At 37.2% G+C, this 16,329-nt stretch overlaps 1 protein-coding gene across 17 annotated transcripts in view; it reads right to left on the bottom strand.

Moving 5' to 3' along the window:
• Positions 1 to 16,329, bottom strand: part of wnk1b (WNK lysine deficient protein kinase 1b) — an 85,717-nt gene that overhangs the window by 37,418 nt on the left and 31,970 nt on the right. For all 17 annotated transcript variants that reach the window (XM_065265782.2, XM_065265785.2, XM_065265788.2 and 14 more), the window contains exons 3-5: positions 7,953 to 8,125; positions 3,812 to 4,032; positions 2,128 to 2,285 (exon numbers count right to left, since the gene is read on the bottom strand). In XM_065265782.2, coding sequence (XP_065121854.1) covers positions 2,128 to 2,285; positions 3,812 to 4,032; positions 7,953 to 8,125 — 552 coding nt within the window. The remainder of the gene's footprint in view (positions 1 to 2,127; positions 2,286 to 3,811; positions 4,033 to 7,952; positions 8,126 to 16,329) is intronic.

Genomic DNA, 16,329 nt, shown 5'->3' with positions numbered 1-16,329 from the left:
CCACCACTCGACCTCTACTGCTCCAACTTTCAACCATCAGTAAATATATATTCACTAAATTGACCTAAAGAAAATGAATAATAAATAAACTCATGACCAACCCTCCCCTTCGTCCTCGTCTCTGCCAATCATATCAAAGGCCATCTAAGAAGGAAAAAAATAACATTTATAAAGCGCAACACAATAGCTTGGACTCACATAAACCCTCAGGGTCATGCAACGTAATTGTTCTTTGACTGAGACAACGTCCATCTATAAATATCCTATAATGACAATTACATAACAATGGCTTAAAAGAGCTCTTTAATAAATACATTTCGAAGACAAAATTAAACTCGAAAATTTCAGCAAGAATGAGCAATTGTTGGAGCAGTGACGCTGACTTCATGGAATGTCAATACAAGCTCAAATCTATGATGATATGGCCTTAAGGCTCCTTGTTAGACTACCATGCCGGACCCAGTTCAAATCCTACTTAGGGGTTAGTTTCCTAAAAGCATCGTTAGCCATCTATAGTCACAAGTTCTGACGTTTAAGCATAGTTCAACAATTGGGGTGTTTCCCGAAACCATTGTTGCAGTGGACATTCGCAACTGCATTGCAAACTTGTGTGGTTGCAACAAAAGCTGTTTAGCTGTTCCTTGTTATAATGACTGGTATTGATCATGCTTTTGAACAAAATAAGCAAGCAACATGCAGTGCATTCTATCAATCTAAATATACACAAAGTCCATTTTACCTCGTCTTGTTTGTAAACAGAATTAAAGCGCTGTTTTGAAAAGTGTGCAGCCCTAGGGCTTTAAGACCCAGGGGAATCCTTGGGAGAGTGACGTACTGTAAGCGGAAACTTGCGTATGAATGAAATATCTTGAAGTAAAACGACAGAGAACTAATCACGGTAACAAAATCAGTCTTCCGATGCAATGCACGTCATTCACAAAAATGATCTGACATTACATTAATTTAAACAGATTAATTAGTACTCCACCTCCCACGTGACATCATCAACTATGTTGATCAACATGCGATGAATGTGTGACAAAGTTACTATGTTTTCGAGAAACAGACTTGACTAGGTAGTTATTTCCCACAACTATGGATCATACTATGGTGGTTCAGAAGTGAGTTACGTCATTGTTCGGGAAACACACACCAGGATGGTTTAGTAGGGCCGGTTATATTTGCACTGCCATTGGTAAGCCTTATATGACACCATAGAGCACAAAACCAGTCAATTTTTTTATTTAGATTTATACTTCATTCAAATAAAAAAATATATCCCATTGATATATTGGTAAATCGCATTTAAAGTCCAAATGAAGTCTTTACCACGCATTTTAATAATGAAAAGGTTTTTTTGTGCTCTCTACTGGCTTACTGCTGTAATGACTAAATAGGGGAAATTGAAACCTTTTACATAAACCAAACTTAAATGGTAAATCACCAAGATTGGGATTTTGCTGCATCCACTTACATAAAGTTTTAATACATTTACGGTAGGAAATGTACAAAATATCTTTACATAATATACTAACGATTTTTGGCATAAATAAACATTGATAATTTTGATTTATTTTCTGCTTTTTCTACAAATATATTCTGTGCGACTTACAGCTGGATTTGTGGTCCAGGATCACACTTTTGTTATTAGCTCATATTTACTTTATTCTATTATAGAAAACAAGGGGCTCATTATACTTTCACAGCGCCTATGGTGTAGGTTTACCACAGTAGTCTGAATTGAACTTTTATCAGGATGAGATGATGTACCTTTCACTTGTGTAGTATTTTATTTATTGGATTATTAAACAAAACAGGCATTAAAACATCAATAATTACAATAATATGATCATAGCGCCAATCAGCAATAGACCAATGGCAAAGTTGCCATGCTTACATAATCTCACACATAGTGAGACGCCCCTGGGAGTGGGCAGATTTTAGTGTACACATCAGAGGACAAGCATCTGAATTATTTCAAAAACAGAAGCTTAAGGAATGTGTGGGTGTATTGAAAGAAATGAGAGAATATGGAAATAGAGAGATAGACCCAAAGTGCAGTACAGACAAACTGCTGCGAAAAGTAGTGAAGAGACAGAGACTGAACAGAACGGTGAGAATACTCACGCTAGTGACCCGGCGATAAATTTGAGCAGGGTTCTGACACTCGGAGTAAGGATACTCAGAGGTCGCCATCTCCAACATGCACATCCCGAAGGCGTACACATCCACCGATTCGTCGTACTTTTCCTCGTACATCTCAGGCGCCATGAATTCAGGGGTACCTTAAATCAAAAGAACCATTCAGAACTCTCACAGCCTGTGATCTGTACTCACCCCAGCAGGGCCGGAGAGAGGCAGGGACGAGAAGCGCGCTGTTGCTCCGTAACGGCCCTGAGAGGAGAAAAGAGGGGGAGCGAAAGAGAAAAGGAAAATGGAGAAAAGGAAAAAACAAAACAAAAAAAAAAACAGAGGAAGGGGAAAACTGGCCTCAGTTATTTTGTAGTGAAAGCATCCACTGTTTTTCTTTGCAAGGCCTTTCGATTGGTTTATTGAGGCTGGTTGGAATAGTGCACAAAGCAACCAGGTATGATTTGGTTAGGTTAGTTGGTGCAGTATTGGTTACTTTAAGAGCCAACAGTGATGGGCTTTTTAAAACATGTTTTTCTTTCCAACACTGTTGTGCCAATGACACCTTTAATGAGTACTGGATGGCAGCGACTAGCTATGGAACTTGATCTGTGTCAACAACACAGTTATGGAAAACACATGACCGACTCACCTTCCTACTATCCTGTAATGAGAGAAGGTTAAGCAGGTTAAAAGCACAGAGCAAGCCCATAGCTAGCGAGCCAAAGCTGTAGTGTTGTGCACTAGCTTGCGGTAAAAGGCCTCGCACAGAAGAACAAGTTAAAATATCGTCTCATATTGTTATTATTTCCTTTTTTGGGGGGTTAGGTTGCTTGTTGACTTACCACTTACTCGTGAGCCATTTTTAGCATACTTACTGTTTTAACTGCAGGAAATTAAATAATCCATACAGTGGAGTGAGACCAGTTGAGATTATGGCCCTACAGTTTAAGGGAAACAATTCTCAAAAACCAGGAGAAAATAAAACAATGAATGGAAAGAAGTCAATTTCGGGGGAAAATAGAGAGAAGGGATCCAGAAATGAATGTATCACAATATCTAAACCATCTGAGAAGGGAAAAAACCTTCGGAAAAATATGTTAGACATTACTGGCAGCAATAATCTGTAGGCTTTTAATAATTATAGACAACAGGTTCCAAACCGAAGGGTAATTCTGTATCAAATGTGAAAATCCTCCATGCCTGACTCACTTACAAAATGTTATGCACCATGAGGCTTCATTGGTATTATTTAGGCAAATACTGTTATAAATACGTCAAGCTTTGGAAACCCAAAGTGTTTTTATGTTTGCATTTACAGGCCAATTATTTGTGCCGATTACCATCTCCAGGTGGGAAACGGCAAGATTTAAAGGTGTTCCACCAGTTTAGATCATTCAGTTATTCAGTGGTTCCCTCATCGGCAACATTTATTAAAACCGAAGCCCTTGGTTCCCTGGAAAACTGTGGTCTAAGGTGAACAGTTTAGCTTAAAGCTACAGCATGCCTTAAACATCTCAGCATAACTGATTGTATGTAGATACATTTCGAATACCAAATTCACTTCACATCTTTGAACATGACAAGCAGTGACACACATTTTTTTTTTGGCTCATATATTTGGTGAACTGACTTGGAAGATGGGAAAAAAAGAGGAGTCAGTACTAGCACTGGATCGTACCTATGACGCTTTTAGCAAATGAAGAGCGCTTGAGGGTGGCCAAGCCCAGATCACCAATCTTAACAGAGCCAGTGGGGCCGGTGATGAAGATGTTGTCACACTTTAGGTCCCGGTGGATGATGGGAGGGGCTCTGGTGTGCAAGAAGTGAAGGCCCTTCAGGATTTGTCTGCACCAGCTCCGCAATACTTTTATCTTCATCACCTTGAAGCGCTTGAGATACCTAGGCACAAAGAGATTAGTGGAGATTAGACCGGGTCACGGGGAGTACAACATTGAGGATTTTAATTTGCTTCTTAACCAAGATGTTTTTTTTAGGGTAAAAACAAACAGCAGCTGTGACAACGGAAGCATCTTTGGTTTGAAGGTACTGTTATAGACAACTTTGACCAATAAATATGACTTTTGTGCTTTAAGTGACAACCCATTCTCATCTACTAGACACAGTTAGGCATGGATAAATGAGATGACAGCATGTGATGGCAGTCTAACAAAGTACTGTCATTAGATTAGCTTGCCCTAATCGAATCTTTTAGAGCCGAGCCATAGCCAGGCTTATTCTTGCAATCTATATTACACCAGTCTACTCAGTTGATGCACCAAGACAGGGGTATCTGGGTACCCGTTATCCCATAATGCCAAGGGAGATGAAAGACGGGCACAGGTCCACATGGAAAAGAAACATTAACTCGAACAGTATTGAGCTCACAGCAAAGAAGCAAAATTGACTCTTAAGTTATGGTCTTTTGTGATGTCCAATGCAGGTTTCTCTCAGAGCACAAACCTGTTTTCCTTAGACCTTAAAAAACATGTTTAAAAGGAAGGTCACCCTTCAGATGACCGCAGATGTTTTGGGGACGCACATAGATATTAAATCTGCTGAATGTGTTGTATTTCTAATACTTGCTCTAAAAGATTGACATCTTTTCCTTTACCCATAATAGATACGATAGTGGTTGAATAATCTTGGCTTATTAAGAAAAACATCCGTGGGTTGTGTTGAAATACAACTGGTTTTGGAGATGAATGACAAAGAGTAGATAGAGATGTAGTTGGCAAAGCAGTTTTATGTAAACAGCCTTAGTTTGCGTAAGACTGAAGTGACTTGGGAGCAGCAATTCACCAGATGGGAGATATGGGTGCAGGGGTAACAGGGTGTTTTGATAGTGTGTTTCAAATGATTGACAGGTTGAACCGGAGCCAAGGGTAAGTCCCGGAGCGATACAGAATTCAAAACGGTCTCATCACTCAACTAACACACCCAACGATTTCAATGGGCCACCAATGCCTGTACAACAACAACTCTCTTTGCACAGTTTTTAAACATGAAAGATGTGTAACGTGCACTCCTAACCAATGACAAAATGCACAAAGACACGCAAACGCCTTTAGCAAGGCAAAGCGCAATATCACCAACAGTCTTTTTTGCTGTCATGGAGGAGCAACAGTTTGAATAAAATCTCGCTGAACAAGTTAGTTAAACTGTTCACGTTTAAAGCAGCTACCTGAATAATAACACCACATTTAACACAGATACGTGACGGTAACTCTACCCCCACCCTTACTTAAGGACTGAAGTTAGTCATAGTAACACAAGAATGTATGTTAAGTATGTATAGCCTTTAAAACAACTTTTTTTGGCTAAAGCTAGAAGGATAGTCCCTTTTTACGCATGTGAGGGTCCACGTACAGTACTTTGTACGCTTAGGTTGCACATGTGCATACAGAAAAAAGCATTATGTAGCCTAGGAGATGCATTGTGTTTTGTCGCAATGTGTATGTACGAACAATACCAATACGTTACTTATCCCGATACAAGGCCATGATACAATGCACGTCACGATTTTTGTTTTTGAGGTACTACTAATATTAATGTTATGTTAGCCTTAACGACAAACTGACGGTTCCTGCGGTTTTTCTGCTGATGCAGGATCTAGTCAACGAATGCATTACTTTATAATGATATGAAGCAACGGATACATCTCGAGACAACTATCGGCATGGATTTTTGCAGATTATTCTATCGGTGCAGATTAATCGGCAAAACCAATTAATCGGGCTACCTCTAGTTGTGGGTTCAATCCCAGGGAACACATATGCTGAAACTTGAAACATACTGTAAGTCGTTTTGGATAAAAGTATCTGCCAAACTGATGTAATCTAGATATGCTTCAAATAAACTGGCCATTACATTTTGTTAAACATTTACATTCGAGTATTTGCATATTTTTCTGACCCTAATGCTTAAACTAGAAAGCTTAAAAAAACTTAAGAAAATACAGGGACAAACAATCATCCCTGTCAGTGCTTTTGGTGTCCCAGTGTTGAGAAGAGTTAAAACCATGATGAGTCCAGACATGGCATGGCCACGGCTCTGGGAAACAACATTTCAACCTGACCTTATAATCTTTGTTTATCTTTGCGGTGGAGGAGCAATCATGCATAACGCCACACATTGCCGGCATGCCGGAGCTGAGAACAGAAAGACATTGCCACTGTTTGTCATTCTTTCTTTTCTTGCTCATCTTCCGTGTTTCCTTCTTTCTTTTCTTGCAGTGGCGATGTTGATATATGGTTAATAGTGCATGAGGCTCTGAAGGTTCATTTTTACAGCTTGTGCGCACTTGAACGATTTAACAAACTCAAGACAACAGATGATAACAATCAAAATTCCTATTAGTGTTAAAGGTCTAACCTAGATTTATTCAAAATGCAAAACAAATGCAAAACAAAACAATCTGTTGTCTGCATGTATCATTTATCGGTTTCTATTGGTAAAATAGTTTGTTCATGATTCAGGTTTTCTTCATAATTTTCTATCCAAATGTTATTATTTTTACGGTTCTGAAATTCAATGGTGAGCAATAATATATGAATGGGTATTATAACAACAGCAAACACTTTTTACAAAACAATCACATCCTGAACAATAACATCTAGTCCCAGACTATACAGTAATATACATTGATGAAATTGATGAACAGTCTTGTTCACGCAAAAATAAGTCAAATGATGAACATAAAAATGGAAAATGTACAATTTTCTCAAAAAGTGCACGGTCAGGTACCAGTATTTATGTGTTAGGAATATTTGTGGGTGTAAAAAGCCACACGTCCACAGGAGGGGGCTGCTGATCCGGTGTGTGGTTCTTCTCATTGAAACTCCAGCAGCTGCTCAGTGGGAAGGACCAATAATGTATTTCTTATACGGAGGTGACAAGCCACTCTTTCCAGCAATCACTCTGCTAACAGTTCTGACTCAATCACTCTATTGTGACTGTGGGTTTTGTAAGGGATAATCCCAGCCCCTGTTTGCAGATGGTAATGAACATGAGGCTGCTGAAAAGCATGTTTGAAAAGTGGGTCTTGTTGTTGCATTTCAATCTGGTTAATACAACATTACATAGACTTATATAAAAGCAACAGAAAAAAAACTGGATAGCTTTTTACATAACAGTGGCCTTGTCACACATTACGTGATTGTGAGCAGTTTGACAAAATAATTACACATAACACTATGGCCCAGTTTTACAGAGAAGGCTTAAAGGGACAGTTCACCAGAAAATTTTAATTGTGTCATTAAATACTCATTCTCATTCTCAAATTGTTCCAACTTTGTATAACTTTTTGTTCTGCTGAATACAAAGGAAGATATTTAAAGAATGTTTGTAACCAAGCAAAACTGGGTCACCATTGGCTTACAAAGTATGAAAATTCTACTAAGTATATGTAAGTGAATGGTGCCCCAGATCTGTTTGGTTATTAACATTTTTCAAAATACCTTTATTTAATATATATTTATTTTTTCGGTGAACTATTCCTTTAAGCCTAAGTGCCCAAACGCATGTTCGAGCTCTTATCTGAAACCACTTGAAGTGCCATTGTTTTGTCTTAATATGCAAACTACTTATGTTTTTTCTAAGGCAAATTCTAATAAAAAGCTACTTGGCCTAATAAAATGACCTAATAAAATTAATACTTACTCCTGGCTTAATCTAAGCACTGTTTGTGAAACCAGGCCTATAATGTGAACTGTTACCAGACTGACCCATGAAATTCACAGATCAGATCAGATATTTTAGAAGCCTATTTAATAAGATGCAAACAACAACAATACAAGACTAAAGGAGCTCTTTATACTCACGTTTTTAGGGTGCCTGATGTCATGAGCTCTGTCACCAGCACGATGCATTTGCGACCTTTGCAGGGTGACTCCCACGAATCGTAGAAACGCACGATGTTGGGGTGCTGCAGCCCTTTCAACATGCCAGCCTCTTCTTTAAACCTCTGTCTCTCTGATTTTGACAGTTTACGATCCTGCAAGGATACAAATAGAAAAAACAATCGACCTTAGTTGTCTTGATTGTGTAAATGAAGTGAAATTGGTTAAAACCTAAATTATCATGCAATTTATTGGATTTAAATAGGTTCTACACTGATTACATTCAGGAGTTAGTGTGGGATAAGTATTACAAATGTGATTTAAATTAGCTGTAATGACTTCATGTAAAACCACAGCGACTCATGAGAGAACCGAAGTGAATCCACTCAACTTAAATAATGTAATCTGATTCCACAGCTCCGAAAAATAACTCCCATAGACAAAGCATAGAGCACAGGAGAGGGATAGACTTGTCTACTTTAAACAGAGTGGTCCTCTTATTCTTTGCTTAATCCCAGTCAAGACCACACACACAAAAATGCAAAGGAACAACAAAGCCCTGGTTTAGCATGATTGGCCATGAAAAACAACACTACATCATCTTCCCCCACTGTCTAACTCAGCCAAAAAAATGCCTGTGACATTCTACCCAGGGAATGTGACCTGACCAATCAGAAACTTTGTCAGGATGAGGTTTTTAGGATTTAACATGCCTCCCCACTCGCATTGGTATCCAGCGAGTCAAAGAGCTGACGTCATTTCTTTTCCGGTCAGTTTTAGAGACTTGATTATGATTTCTAACCTGAAAGTTTCTGATGGAATAACTAAAAATCACTTTAGTGTTATAGCCTAAATGATTTGCATTGTATGACTGTTAACTGCATTCCTACAAATTTGTTCTGATCTTACCTGCATACCTGCTGGCAAATAATAAAAGCTATGGTTTCATCTATCGTTTCGCAGGCTACCTGCAACCAGATCAGATCAGGTATCAGTTTCTCGGTCTGGTCAATAATTTGCTGCGGTTCCAAAATGCTGACAGCCGCATTCTGTCACCACATTAATGCAGACACAGTCATTCATTTTCCACATGCACTAACAACTATACTAGCAGTGGGCATCTGAAAACCATTAAGTACCACTAATCCCAAAGGATAGCAGAGAGAGAAAGAAAAAGAGAGAAAGACAAAGGGAATGTGGCCTTAGATTGGGGAGAGTAAACGTTATTGACCGGGGTGAGTGCAACGTGAGATGAAAGTAAACGTAACGGTAAAGTCATAATAGAGTAAGAAAAACACTATTGAATTTGAACTTGTATGAGTTTTTAATCACACATTGACGGTGTCCATTGACTTGTATAGTATTAGATTTTTCTACTATGCATGTTAATGGGTAAATGGACGGTCAACTGTGTGGTAAACATCATTTATCAAAGGTCACGTTACATAGCATGTAACGCATAAGCAGGAAAAAATATATTTCTCAGTTCGGTTTCAGGCTTCATTCATATGTGGAAATAAATCTGATGCAATGTAAGCTCAGAGATCAGAAATTCCCATCTCAAGACATGTTGTACGTCATTGATAAAGCGACATTGGCAAATGCGTCAACTCAGGTGGACACACCTGCAACCAAGTGAACCTTTTATTAATGCAATGAAGGACCACAGCTGTATAATCATGTATGTAAACATTGTACAATCACTTTGTGTCCATTGCATTATTACAAAGTTTTACTTCCTCTGTGGTTCAAGATGTTCTTGGACAGTATGTCTAACTTGAATTGTTTTGCCAAGTGTTTCGTGTAAATGTTGATATCGGATACGAGTTGCTTTTAAATGATGATGTAAGCGAGTCTTCAGAACCAATACATCAAGATTTGCAGTGTAAATCCAGCCAAAAATATCTTCTTTTGAGTTTAATAGAATAAACTAATGCACAGAGGTTTAAAACAAAATGAGGATTAGTAAATGGTGACAAAATTTGGGGGTGAACTATCCCTTTAATGGCAGTTTCTCTTTTGCAGAAGATATATCAGATAGCAGCAAGCTGTCTTATTATTGTTAAATGCACTGAGTGTATTGCACAGCTGGAAGAAAATGTAAGCCAGATAGAGACATACAGAATTCACAAAGATGGACGAGCACTCCTGCTACAGATTCTTAACATTGTTTTTCTCGTTGACTTTCCTGTTACGTTTACTTTTATCTACCACTGTCATAGTACAAATGTACAATACCACTTAAAGTGCGCTACTGCATTACTTTAAAATGTTTTTATTCTTTGATGTGATATTATTCAAGTGTCTAGCTATAAACATGTTGAGTGTTAAACTAACTTAACTTGCTCAGCAGGTTACTGACAGTAACTGACTTCAAATGAAAAACTGAAGATGTTTACATTAATTCCCGCTAACCTGTAGAAATGAACAGTTAAACACAGGAGACTGAGATTGATGTCCTATCTCTGTAAACAGAAGCCATCGTATCACAAAATCTAATCAATGTCTGATAACTTAGGACAATAAAAGAGGTCTTTAGGACAATGAGAGAGAGAGAGAGAGAGAGAGAGAGAGAGAGAGAGAGAGAGAGAGAGACAGACAGACAGACAGACAAAGAGATACAGACAGACAGACAGACAGAGAAAAAGAGAGAGAGAGAGAAATGCGGGAAGGGAAGTAAACATTTTAACTTTGGCACCCCTTGCAAACCGCAAGTGTCGCTTTTAGCACCCTGCATCTCAAAATAAAAAGTGCTTGTGCTAATCTCAATCATGTGATGCATATAATTATGGGTTTGGTTACAGGAGAAAACAGACAGTAAAGACAACAAAGGTTAAGTAACATAAATCACCCAGAGTGGATGAGAAAAGCAAATAAACACACGCAAAATTGTTTTCTCAATGTAGAGTATTTCTGTCTTGGTTGATTCTGTGATTTTCAATTAGTTTAAGTTAAAAAAGCTGCTAACTGCGCTAAGATATCAGCACATCAGAATGATTCCTTGTGGTTGACTTGTTGTGACTTTAGTAATAGCTGTTGAAATAAGACATTCAGAAAATGAAAATCGAATCCATTGAATTCATGAATAGATCAAAATCAAACATTGTGATTTCTGGATTTTTTTTTAGATTATGTCCCTCACAGTGGACATGCACCTACGATGACAATTTCAGACCCCTCCATGATTTCTAAGTGGGAGAACTTGTATGGAAGAAAAATAATGACAAAAGTTTTTGAATTAAAACAGCCTGTTGAATTGTACTACCTGAAAAAAATGCATTGTATTAACCGTACTTGAATTTTAATGCATTGTATTTTTATGTTTTTGAATTAAAACAGCCTGTTGAATTGTACTACCTGAAAAAAAATGCATTGTATTAACCGTGCTTGAATTTTAATGCATTGTATTTTTAGGTTTTGCATTTTTAAGGGCTGAAATTCAACATGCGTGTATATTTTCTGTATTAAAAATTCAATAGTCCACATTCACCTTTTAGATTTCACTTTAAAATATTCGGTCTGTTTAAAAATACAACGTAAAATATTCAGCAGGCAAGTTTCAGTCCATTTAAATTCGCGTCCAAAAATTCAAGTCCAAAAATTCAGTCGTACAGATTTCAACATTTAACATCCGGGAACTGCAGGAAAAGCAGTAGAGTACCGAGTATAATCTCATCTGCTGTTAATCGATCTGGCCAGCAGGTGGTGCACGTGTTCGGCAAAACTTTGTACATGTAAGATGATTTATCCACTGCAGTGATGAATGTTGGCTTTTATGTTCAGTTTTAGTAGAACAACTGTACTCATACAGAGAGTGTATTGTTTGGTTATGTTATTGACAGGATACTAAACGGTTTTTAAATGCCATATAAATTAAATAGGGCCTTTCTGCCTGCTATTGGCTTCGTTTCTCAAAAGCTAAGTTGATTGTAGATTTTATTGGTGGCAATCTACCATCTTCTTATGCCTACGAGAAACGGACACGTTTTTGTAATTCTTCACCTCAGTTTATAAACCATACTCGGATTATTGAACTGTTCAAGTTACAAATCGTGCGCGCGGATTAATAAACCATACGCACAATTAAACAATCAGTGCTCTCAGATTTTCAATCCATATCCACAAATTCATAAACAATAAATAAACAGTGCACACGCTTTCGCAATGGTTTTGCAAACTGAGTCCACTACCGCAGAGGTCCCCAACCACCGGGTCGTGGACAAGTTGCCACCGGTCGCAAGAACATCCTGAAAAAATGTGTATAATAGCTACGTTATAGTTTAATCAGGTGTTTTGTCCTTTACGAGCCGACTTCAAATAACATATCAATCCACTTCTATACAGGGCCGCGCTCTCTCTTTCTCTCTCTCTCTCTCTCTCTCTCTCTCTCTCTCTCTCTCTCTCTCTCTCTCTCTACACCAGCGCATCGGCGATCACATTGCTGTCATTATAGTTCAAGCATACATTACTTCTAAAACACAATCGATCAAAGAATTGCAAAGGTATGACTTTATGAATAAAATGAAGACATTCATTTGATATCGCAAATGAAACTAATTGCAGGCGCGGAGCCCGCCCAGATTGACAGCTGGCCCGCCCAATCAGAAATGAAAAAAATAATAATACTCGGGACGTCGGGGTAGCGATTTTGCGAGCCCTGCATAGGTTTGTTTTGTAGAAAGACTTTCTTTAAAGTGAATTTCGTTTTGTATAAATTGTATCTTAATATTAATCAATGTTTAATCAAACAATTGCCTCGATTTAATAAATAAGAAGCAAACCAAGAACGTCTGTGGTGTGGATTATAGTGAACCCACTATATTTCCGCAGCCTATTCTTTCTGCTTTTAATGCATTTCTTAAATGAATGTCTCAATTACACAGTAGGCTTATAGGTTGTTATGATAGGCTATTTGTTGCTAAAAGCAATAGACTATATTGTATAAAGTGTAGCAATAAACATGGCGTGACTTAGTGCTGAGTTAGAGAGCTGGTAGGCTATCAAACAACATCACTGTGATCAGATGTTTCCTTTCTATTTTTTACCCCGCTGTCATATTTGTTGTGTGTTTATGTTATTGAGAGGAAAGCGCGCAGCACATATTTATAACGTATTGTTATTCAAAATACGTTTTCCACTTGCTTGCAAAAAAAGTTCTCAAAGTGATCATGGCTGAAAGCTGCTCGGGAATATTTTTTTCATTAGAACCATATAACGCAACATTCAACTTCTTTATAATAGTTTTTAAATAGTTATCAGGCTTACTTATAATTTTACTGTTTTTAACATAACATGCAATAGGTAAAATACACCATATGAAGTTGTATCCATGTCTAACTGTCCCGGGGCTATGGCGAATTCCTGTCGGGCTACAAAGATGTATCTGCGCCCTGCCCGTCGGAGGAAAAAATATTGTAATGGGTTTGCATTCTATCAGATTTAGTTAGGTAATTATATTGTATGTAATTCGGTGTCATCTTGTTAGTTATTACTATCCCCACTAACAAGTGAAACTGTCAGGAAATGAAGTGAAAGCATAACTAAACCCATTATTCCTTTCGTGTTCACGTCTGAAATGCGCGCTCCTCGGCTCCGCTCTTTACGAGTACCCGCTTCTTATGGTCATCAAAAAGTATATTAAATGTTTATTTATTTGTCATTTCGTTTAACCTCAGAGTCAAACATTATTCTAGCAATTCCCTTTTTCTTTCTTTATTTAGTAAGTTAACTTAAATATGTGAGAACGAAAATATATTTTTAGTGATTTGTATGAAGAGAATATGATGTTAGAAGCTTTATTTTATAACACAAAATAGTGACTGCACACTCACTTGCAAAAATTATTTATTATAACCAACGTATCGGCAAATAGCCTTCGTCAAGGTATGTGTTCGCTCAGAGTGAAGCTTCATTTTAAGCATTTAGTAGCTTAATTTATTTAAACAGTTTTAATAGGCTATTTTAAAAAGTATTAGGTTTTTTGTGTTCATTTATATTTCTTGTCACTGTGTGCAGGTTCTTTTTTGTAGGCTATATGACAGCCCAATAATTTTTTTAACCAAAAAGGCTTAATTAATGTCATGTTGCATTACAATTTAAAGTATATCAATAATGTCAAAAATGTGACGTGCAGTTCGGGTGTTCTCACCAATACGCTTGTGATTCCTGAAGTTTTGACGAATTTTATAGACTTGTTATAGTTTCTTATTCAAAAGTGACACCCATAGATTCAGGTCCACCCGGACTTAATCCATGCCCACCCATATGTCACGTTCTGCATCCGCCACTGAAAGGGTGACTTCAGATGATGAAATGTAACCATTGATTTTTTTGGATGCTTTTAGTCACCAACAAAAATTCTCACAGACACAGTTACATTTGTGCTATTGTAGTTTGGACGTGTTTATTATTATTCTGTAATATGGAAAAAATATAAATAATAAAAAAAATGTAGGGGTTGTCCTCGGTATTTGAAAAATCCTGGCTACGGCCTTAATGACAGCAATGTGATCGCCGATGCGCTGGTAGAGAGAGAGAGAGAGAGAGAGAGAGAGAGAGAGACAAAGAAAAAGAGTGAGCACGGCCCTGTATAGAAGTGGATTGATATGTTATTTGAAGTCGGCTCGTAAAGGACAAAACACCTGATTAAACTATAACGTAGCTATTATACACATTTTTTCAGGATGTTCTTGCGACCGGTGGCAACTTGTCCACGACCCGGTGGTTGGGGACCTCTGCGGTAGTGGACTCAGTTTGCAAAACCATTGCGAAAGCGTGTGCACTGTTTATTTATTGTTTATGAATTTGTGGATATGGATTGAAAATCTGAGAGCACTGATTGTTTAATTGTGCGTATGGTTTATTAATCCGCGCGCACGATTTGTAACTTGAACAGTTCAATAATCCGAGTATGGTTTATAAACTGAGGTGAAGAATTACAAAAACGTGTCCGTTTCTCGTAGGCATAAGAAGATGGTAGATTGCCACCAATAAAATCTACAATCAACTTAGCTTTTGAGAAACGAAGCCAATAGCAGGCAGAAAGGCCCTATTTAATTTATATGGCATTTAAAAACCGTTTAGTATCCTGTCAATAACATAACCAAACAATACACTCTCTGTATGAGTACAGTTGTTCTACTAAAACTGAACATAAAAGCCAACATTCATCACTGCAGTGGATAAATCATCTTACATGTACAAAGTTTTGCCGAACACGTGCACCACCTGCTGGCCAGATCGATTAACAGCAGATGAGATTATACTCGGTACTCTACTGCTTTTCCTGCAGTTCCCGGATGTTAAATGTTGAAATCTGTACGACTTAATTTTTGGACTTGAATTTTTGGACGCGAATTTAAATGGACTGAAACTTGCCTGCTGAATATTTTACGTTGTATTTTTAAACAGACCGAATATTTTAAAGTGAAATCTAAAAGGTGAATGTGGACTATTGAATTTTTAATACAGAAAAATACACGCATGTTGAATTTCAGCCCTTAAAAATGCAAAACCTAAAAATACAATGCATTAAAATTCAAGCACGGTTAATACAATGCATTTTTTTTCAGGTAGTACAATTCAACAGGCTGTTTTAATTCATAAACATAAAAATACAATGCATTAAAATTCAAGTACGGTTAATACAATGCATTTTTTTTCAGGTAGTACAATTCAACAGGCTGTTTTAATTCAAAAACTTTTGTCATTATTTTTCTTCCATAAACTTGCAACATAGCAGGGTGTTCAAATACTTATCAGGGCTTGACATTAACTTTTTGAGGAACTTGTCCTTTGGACAAGTACATTTATGTTTTACTTGTCCATGTAAAGATTTATAATATAATTTATTTTTTGTGTTTTGCTAATCAGTGGCGGAGCAAGGGATTTTTCATAGGGGTGGCCAGGCAGGGGCCAGCAGTAACTCTGGGGTGGCACATAAAATCTCTATCATCCAACCTTAAAATACTTTTAAGTATTATAGGTGCATTAATCACAATGATGTATAACATACAATTGCTTACTTTAATTTCAATTAAAAATTAATTGAGATTAAAATATACAATTTATAGTCATAATTCAACCTCAAGTTTTTTTAACTATTTAATCAAATAAAACTTTTGAAATTTATTTTGAAACCAGAATTTATATCTCTCATTGCTGAAAAAACTATAGAGACCAGAAATTCACTGAAATTTATTTTACTAAGATTCATTTGGCTGCTTCTTGCTACTCTTTATGAAGAAGGATGCTATATCTGCTGACTTTCTCTTCATTTTCCCACATTTCAATGATTGTCTGACATTAAAACACTAAAGCAAAACATTAAAACATTACCATGTTTTAAAAAACGTATTAG

This window comes from Paramisgurnus dabryanus, chromosome 1 (assembly GCF_030506205.2).
Source record: "Paramisgurnus dabryanus chromosome 1, PD_genome_1.1, whole genome shotgun sequence".
Taxonomy (NCBI): domain Eukaryota; kingdom Metazoa; phylum Chordata; class Actinopteri; order Cypriniformes; family Cobitidae; genus Paramisgurnus; species Paramisgurnus dabryanus.
Note: the sequence above shows the minus strand (reverse complement) of the source record. Positions and strands in the feature narration are given on the sequence as shown.